This window comes from Entelurus aequoreus, linkage group LG15 (assembly GCF_033978785.1).
Source record: "Entelurus aequoreus isolate RoL-2023_Sb linkage group LG15, RoL_Eaeq_v1.1, whole genome shotgun sequence".
Taxonomy (NCBI): Eukaryota; Metazoa; Chordata; class Actinopteri; order Syngnathiformes; family Syngnathidae; genus Entelurus; species Entelurus aequoreus.
The window spans coordinates 12,956,118-12,964,525 of NC_084745.1; the positions used below are offsets into that span (position 1 = coordinate 12,956,118).

The 8,408-nt window shown below is 37.0% G+C and overlaps 1 protein-coding gene across 1 annotated transcript in view; it reads right to left on the reverse strand.

Moving 5' to 3' along the window:
• reck (reversion-inducing-cysteine-rich protein with kazal motifs) overlaps positions 1-8,408 on the reverse strand; it is a 71,299-nt gene that overhangs the window by 20,027 nt on the left and 42,864 nt on the right. The window contains exons 10-13 of the mRNA XM_062021967.1: positions 6,518-6,691; positions 3,489-3,701; positions 942-1,078; positions 609-752 (exon numbers count right to left, since the gene is read on the reverse strand). Of these exons, the coding sequence (XP_061877951.1) occupies positions 609-752; positions 942-1,078; positions 3,489-3,701; positions 6,518-6,691 (668 nt within the window). The remainder of the gene's footprint in view (positions 1-608; positions 753-941; positions 1,079-3,488; positions 3,702-6,517; positions 6,692-8,408) is intronic.

Below are 8,408 nucleotides of genomic sequence, written 5' to 3' on the forward strand. Positions count from 1 at the left end.
CCCTTCTTGATGACCTCTTGAGGAAGTCAGAAGAAACTTTTATCCTTTTTGCGATTTGAACATTTCGTACAGCCGAAAACAACACAAGCATGGGGCATTTTTTCTTCGAAAAAGGCTAAATGGCGTCTAGTACCCATAGAGAACAGAACTAGCTTGACCACCACGCGTATTTATTGGGCCGGACGTGACGTCAGTAAAATTCAAGCAATTGACATCTCCATGATTTATGTCTATTCACCTGCTGCAACAGCTTTCCAAAGTGTCAACACTCCTTTTTGATTGCAGACTAATGAACAGATTTAATCTGACGCGGGTGTTAGCTTTGGACATGAATATTTACAGGGTGATTACATCATTCTTTCTTCGGTATTAACTGATTCCATATTTTTTACTCTGCTTGATCAAAAAATGAAACTCTTACTACCACAATTTATTTTCTTGAGTTATTTTAGTGTTTCTTAAAGCCAGACCGTTGACATTTGAAATGACTACAGTTTTGTGTCATGTCTGTTATCGTCTTTCTTTTTTTTTTTTTTTTTTAACAAAATTGAACACCCTCCATTTCTGGTGATGCCAGGTTGTAAACGTGATTAACTTTTGAAAGCTACCTGGCACACAGAGGAAGGGTTGGCAGCTGAGCTCATCCAGGCAGCCCCTCCGGTTCACCTGGCATACGTGGCTACTAGGGCAAGGGTTAGGGTTGCAGGGATGGATGACCTCGTCAACAATGCTGTTTCCCAGGGAACTGGCGGCTGGCGGGAGGAGAGAATAAGATAAAATGTCATTAAAGTCACTTCTAATTAGACTAATTGACATATAAGAGTAATGCTATTGTGCTAAGAAGATTCATACTTGAATCTAAGCAGTCAACAAGCACTGTGGTTGTGAGTGTTGTTGTAAAAGCTCAAGCGTATTTAGATTGGTTCAACGTCATCACTCACTGAGGTATCTGTGCAGTGGGATACAGCGTTCAACATCGTCGATGGGCGACAGCAGCTCACATATCCTCTCGGGTGTTTGTCCCTCATGGAAACGTTTCCTGTCCCCACACTGGGTCAGGATTTCCACACAATCCGACCTGAACCCGGCAGAAAAATACTGTAAATTAACCTTTGCAAATTGTGAATGGAAGGATTATTCATGTACCCTAATTAGGGATGTTCCGATCAGGCCGATACCAATACCGATACCGCATGTTTCAACTGTAAATTTTTCAATAATTGATGGTGGTTGCTATTAAAAGTGTGACAATATTAAGACAATATTTAATTGCAGTGGAACTTTGATTTACAAGCCCCTCTGTTTGCAAACTTTTTGGTTTATGAACTCTTTGATCGCGGAAAAAATGTGCCAACTGTTTAAAGGGTTGTCCCCTTAAAGCAGTGGTTCTTAACCTGGGTGCAAATGAACCCTAGGTGTTCGGTGAGTCGGGCTCAGGGGTTCAGCGGAGGTCAAGACACACCCAACTCATCGTGTAAATAAAAACTTCTCCCTATCGGGCGTATTACGGATACGGCAACAGCAGAAGTCAGACTGATTTGCAGGTGTGTAATTTGTTGTGAGTTTATGCACTGTGTTGGTTTTGTTCTTTGAACAAGGTGATGTTCATGCACGGTTCATTTTGTGCACCAGTAATAAAACATGGTAACACTTTAGTATGGGGAACATATTCACCATTAATTAGTTGCTTATTAACATGCAAATTAGTAACATATTGGCTCTTAACTCGTCATTATTAAGTCCTTATTAAAGCTTTCAACGGCATGGCCATATTATAACCCTAACCCTCTAACCCTGCCCCTAACCCTCTAACCCTAACCCTAACCAAATAACTCTAAATTAAGTCTTTGTTACTTAGAATATTTTCCCCTACTGTCCAAAAAACTCTAAATTAAGTATTTGTTACTTAGAATATGTTCCCCATACTAATGTGTTACCAAAAACATTTAACTGTCTCGAATTTGAAAAAAAAAAACAACATTTTATTTTTCACTAAAAAAGGGTTCGGTGAATGCGCATATGAAACTGGTGGGGTTCGGTACCTCCAACAAGGTTAAGAGCCACTGCCTTAAAGTAATAAGTCAAGGGTGTCCAAACTACGACCCGCAGGCGTCTTCAGTTTGGCCTGCAAGGCGTTATGAGTTTAATAAGGGAACTGGCTGCAGAGGTGTTTCCAAATGAATTTTAAATATCTTACAATACTGCTGACAATTCACCGCTACGTTCTGGATACAGTAAAAAAAAATCAGCTCAATGACCGTGAATTGTGATCTGAAGGAAAACCGCACAGCATTTACCTGTATGACACAATCCAAACAACCTTCCCTACTCATGGTGCAAAAAAAAATATGCAATTAACACAAAAAGTCAACACACATGGTCACACACACATAACACAACCCTTGCCCGCAGTGCCGCTCACACTGGTGAATGAATGATAGAAGGCGGTCGGAGGGGCCGTAGGCGCAAATTGGCAGCCACGCTTCCGTCAGTCTACCCCAAGGCAGCTGTGGCTACAAATGTAGCTTACCACCACCAAGTGTGAATGTGGAGTGAATGAATGATGGGTTCTCACTTCTCTGTGAGCGCTTTGAGTATCTAGTTGATAGAAAAGCGCTATATAAATCTAATCCATCATTATTATTACCTGCTCACTGAACTTGGTGGATATTATTAAAAAACGCCCAAGCGCCATAACAAATTCGAAATTACACCCATTTAAATCCATTACAATGCATGATGGGAAAAAAGCAAAACACTCTCTACAGTTATCCATATTTGGCACATTTTTAACTGCTTTATATTTCTAAATGATTAATAAACTTTAAGGAATTGAACTTTCACATACTCTTAATATCCAATTATATTAATTATACATCCATTATATTAATATAATATGTTAGAGCTGTGAATCTTTGGGCACCACACGATTCGATTCGATTCTTGTAGGTAACGAGTCGATTCAGAATCAATTCTCCATTCAAAACGATTCTTGATTCAAAATCGATACTTTTTTTTTTTAAAGAACACTGGGTGTCAGTTAACTACATTGCTCTATAAAATAAAAAAACAGCTCCGATACTTTTTTTATATCACTTAAAGGAAAACTGGTTTTGTTTAAAAAAATTCTACCCAAACATTTAATAAAGTCAAACACAAATAAGGCAACAAGAGAAGTATCCAACACTTCTCTTTTCTAAAGTAAATCTGTACAGCAGATATGATCATCTACATCAAGAATATGATTTGTCTGAGTGGCTGGACAGGACAGATTAAAAAATAAAATACAAAATAAAATAAATTAAATAGATTTTTGATTTTTTTAATCGATTAAGAATCGTTACAAATAAGAATTGCGATTCATTCAAAAATATTTATCTCAATAATATGTACACATATATTTGTATGGGCTTTATATATATATATATATATATATGGGTACTTGGAGTGGAGCGCGGCCAAGCAGGATGTTTTGAGTGGGCTCTTACTTGCAAATGACACTCCCTCTGGACTTGCTGTGGCAGGGTTTGATCTGCAAGGAACAAGCCACCGCCTTCCACATGTCTGGCAGACACTTCCTGATGTCGAGCACAGGAATGTTCATGAAGGGCATCTTGATTGTTCCGTTGGACCACAGCTTGATGTCATTCATAGCTCCTTGGTCGGACTGCATGTTGCAGCTGCGGAACAGTTCTGTGGGCCTGCGGAGAGACATGACCATTGAGGAGGACAACTTCTCATCCAAAGCGAGAAGCTTCTATTCGTCAAGATTATTGTTGGCGCTATTTGAAATGGATCCCAAACTCTGAAGACTAAGTACACACACGTTGAATTGTGCAAGTGTAACAATATGTCACTATTATCTGTTTGACGTCACTTCAATCCTTAGCGGAGGGTAGGTACGAGAGATGGGATGTTCGTGAACGAATTGAGGCTTTTGAACGGCTCTTTGAGGTGAACGATGAGAGCCCATTCTCAGTTGTGTGCCTTTCGTTTGGGGGCCGTGTTTTTATGCACACCCGACTGGCAACTGGACTAGAAAATTAGTCAGAGTTAAAGGAGACTTAGCGGTATTTGGATTCCCCTTTATCTAAAAAATCATTTAAATATACATATTTTTACATATAAAAACATACAAATATACATATTTTTAAAAATGGTTATTTCTTTAATTTAATGTATTTATTTTGGATTCACTTTTCAGGTTCATTATTCTACAGGGTAGTACTGTAGTTCAAGCATACATACACAATGTATGATAGTATTACTTTGTACTCACATTTTTTTTAATGTCCTAAATGTATACTTTTTACATCCATTAATGCAGGGGTTTTTAAACTTTCTGACCACACTACAGAGGGGCCCGGGGCCCACTCTTTGATTGATTGAGACTTTTATTAGTAGGTTGCACAGTGAAGTACATATTCCGTACAATTGACCACTAAATGGTAACACCCGAATAAGTTTTTCAACTTGTTTAAGTCGGGGTCCACTTAAATTGATTCATGATACAGATATATACTATCATATATACCGGTACTATCATCATAATACAGTCATCACACAAGATAATCACAATGAATTATTTACATTATTTACAATCAGGGGTGTGGAGGGGTGGGGGGTGGGGTGGGGGGTGGTAGGATATGGACATCGAGTTGTGGACATAGAGAGAGAGAGAGATAGAGAGAAAGAGAGAGAGAGAGAGATCAGAAGGCATAAGAAAAAGTATCTGCATTTGATTGTTTACATTTGATTATTAGCAATCCGGGAAGGGTGTTAGTTTAGGGTTGTAGCTGCCTGGAGGTGAACTTTTATTGCGGTTTTGAAGGAGGATAGAGATGCCCTTTCTTTTATACCTGTTGGGAGCGCATTCCACATTGATGTGGCATAGAAAGAGAAATAGTCACACTGAGTTAGTAATCTTACTCTTGATTTTAATCATATTCAATAATTATGTCTAACCTACTTACAGTTTACACTCTTGTCAGACGATATGAAAGCATGTGTTAATCACAAAAAATATTATTTTTTAACACATAAACCTTAGGCTTCGGTCAGGCTGACTACAAAAATAAATACTCATCAAATACACTGCATAAGAAGAGATTTATAAATAACTGATAAAACATTTTATTTACATACAATTACGTTGTGCAAAAATACATAAACTAAATTAATAATGAATGTTTTTTTAACTCAATAAAATTAAAGTGCAAATGAAAATACAGCACCACACGATTCGATTCGATTCTTGGTGGTAACAATTTGACTCAGAATCAATTCTCGATTCAAAACGATTCTCAATTAAAAATCAATACTTTTTTAATAACATGGGGTGCCAGGTTTATGATTAACTACATTCCTCCATAAAATAAAGATACATTTCTTTATTACTTAAATGAAAAATGGTTCTGTGTAATAAAATTCTACCCAAACATTTAATAAAGTCAAATACAAATAAGGCAACAAGAGAAGTATGCAACACTTCTCTTTTCTAAAGTATATCTGTACGGCAGATATGATCATCTATATCAACAATATGATTGAGTGTCTGGACAGGACAGATTAAAAAAATGAATAAATAAATTGATTTTTGAATTGATTAAGAATCGTTACAAATAAGAATTGCGATTCATTCTGACACTCCTAATACTTACATATATATATATATATATATATATATATATATATATATATATATATATATATATGTATATATATATACACACATAAATACATATACACATATATGCAGTATATATACATACACACACACACACACACACACATATATATATATATATATATAGAGAGATATATATATATACATACAAGTGTGTGTAAAACTTTTGCGCTAAAGAAACTTCACAATGACTTTAGGTCCAGACTTCTTCTGTTTGTTTAATCTTGTCATTACTGCCGCAAGTGGTGGAAAAGTGCATAACAACTGAGTACCGCTGCGACCCCTACGGATCACAGCTGAGAAACACATACTTTTTGGCGACCCAACAAACACTTCATTAATGCATTTTATTCTTACGTATTTTTTGTGTATTTTTTTCTATATTGCAACACATTTTTAGGCGATGTCACTGCCAAAGCATGGTAATATGGACTACCTTATGGAATGTTTACAATGAAAACACAACGAAATATAAACTTATTGCCAACGTTTCAGAATAATTCCCACCAATAGTGTAATATTTGTGTAAATTCAATTACTCTAATCTACATATTACCTTATAACTGTCAAGTGATTGTTTCCTTGATAAAAAAAAAAAATGGTAAAAAAAACAACTATCCATAATAACGAGCCAGTCTTTTGAAAATAACATCTCCTTGAGACCCGGCTCCCTTCAAAGAACCATAAATAGTAGGTACTGTATGCTGAAGCTCTTTGATTTGTTTGATATTTTTTCGTGTATATCATAACCCTTTAAGAAGACTATGTGCAGTAGGGACAATTGCATCATCATTGAAGTACTTGAGCAGTACAAAGAGCCAGAGTTGGTACCTGTTGTTGAAGTTGGTGCAGTAGGTGAGGTCCTTGCAGCCCAGCTGGCAGGGTTCTCGGACATCCGCCAGGCAGTTGATCAGCTCGCTTTCCACTGGGTTGTACTCGCACAGCTGGTCAAAGTCCTGCCATGTCTGACTGCCCCAGTTTGTGCTGATCTCCTGACACATGTCCCTGTCAGGACAAACTGCGGGTTAGAACCAGAACCAGAACACTGACTGCTACCTCGCCTTAGAAGCACAACAGCACACTATCTTGTGGAAACATGTAAAGTGTGTTTGTTTGGACATTATCCACAGAAACACAACATTGTACAATAGGTTTGTATTGATAATCCCATGTTGGTATCAGTCTGTTGTCTGTCTATCTGTGTTGGCCCTGTGATGAGGTGGCGACTTGTCCAGGGTGTACCTCACCTTTGGCCCGAATGCAGCTGAGATAGGCTCCAGCACCCCCCGCGACCCCGAAAGGGACAAGCGGTAGAAAATGGATGGATGGATGGTATCGGTCTGTGATCAGCTTCAGTTTCAGTGAATATCGCTCAAAAATGAATATCTTTATATGTATATTTTCACCGAAAAATATATCGAGATAAATATTGAATATCGAGTTTAAGCAAAAATATATCGAGATATACTTTTTCGTCCCTATCGCCCAGCCTTAGTACAGGCTAACCCTTTCTGGTTTGATATGGTGACCAGGCATGGCTTCTCTTAAAAACACTTGTATTCACTATTATTTAATAGGTCTATATCAGGGGTGTCCAAAGTGTGGCCCGGGGGCCATTTGCGGCCCGCAGCTAATTGTTTACCGGCCCGCGACACATTCTGGAAATGCTATTGCAAAAATTAAAAAAAACATTACAAAAAGTGGAATGAGTTGCAATGTTGACACAAAGCTGCCATGCAGGCTGTTTATTTTTCTTTTGTCTATCTTTCTTTTTCTTTTTTTTGCCATTGCTCAAAAAAAAATAAAATCTATGTTATAATGAATTATTGACCTATTCAAGGCTCCTTTCTTTGACAAAAAAGCATAAAAACAAACAAAATAATAGTTGAAATGTAAAATCGACAGATATATCTGAAGTTGATCTCGTAACTTGAGTGTTGAAAGTAAAAAAAAACTAATAAAAATGTATCACTTTATGAGTGGGGCACCTTGTGGATCCCAAATATATTTAATGGGATTTTATTTATCTTTTCACTGTGATTACTCAAAAATAATGAATTAAAATCAATGGTGTCCTGCATTATTGATCTTTTAAGGCTCTAATTACTTCATCAAACATTGCTTTCGGAATGTTTTGGGCAGTGGGGGAAATACTGCATATTTCAGTTTTATTATAAAACACAAAGTTGTCTTTGACAGAAAAGGCATAAAACCTTTTTGTTTTTTTTAACTTGACATCAACCTGAAGTTGATATACTGTAAAGATTTACTGTAAGCGTTAAATAAAAAAATACAATAATAATTTGACTTGTTTTTAACATTTTAATGACTTAGACCCTTTATGGTCCCCGAGAGCCCTGAAGGTTAAAAAACAACAACAACAAATCCATATATTTTGTTACGGTTTGAAAATGAAAAATATCAAAATGGCCCCCGCATGCTTGAATTTTTCCGTGTGCGGCCCTCAGTGGAAAAAGTTTGGACACCTCTGACTTAGACCCTTTATGGTCCCCGAGAGCCCTGACGGTTAAAAAAACCAAAAACAAATCCATATATTTTGTTACGGTTTGAAAATGAAAAATATCAAAATGGCCACCGCATGCTTGAATTTTTCAGTGTGCGGCCCTCAGTGGAAAAAGTTTGGACACCTCTGGTCTATATAGATTGATTGTAGCGATGTAATTAAGAGTTTAAGGTCAAATATACTACTCTCGAAATGGCT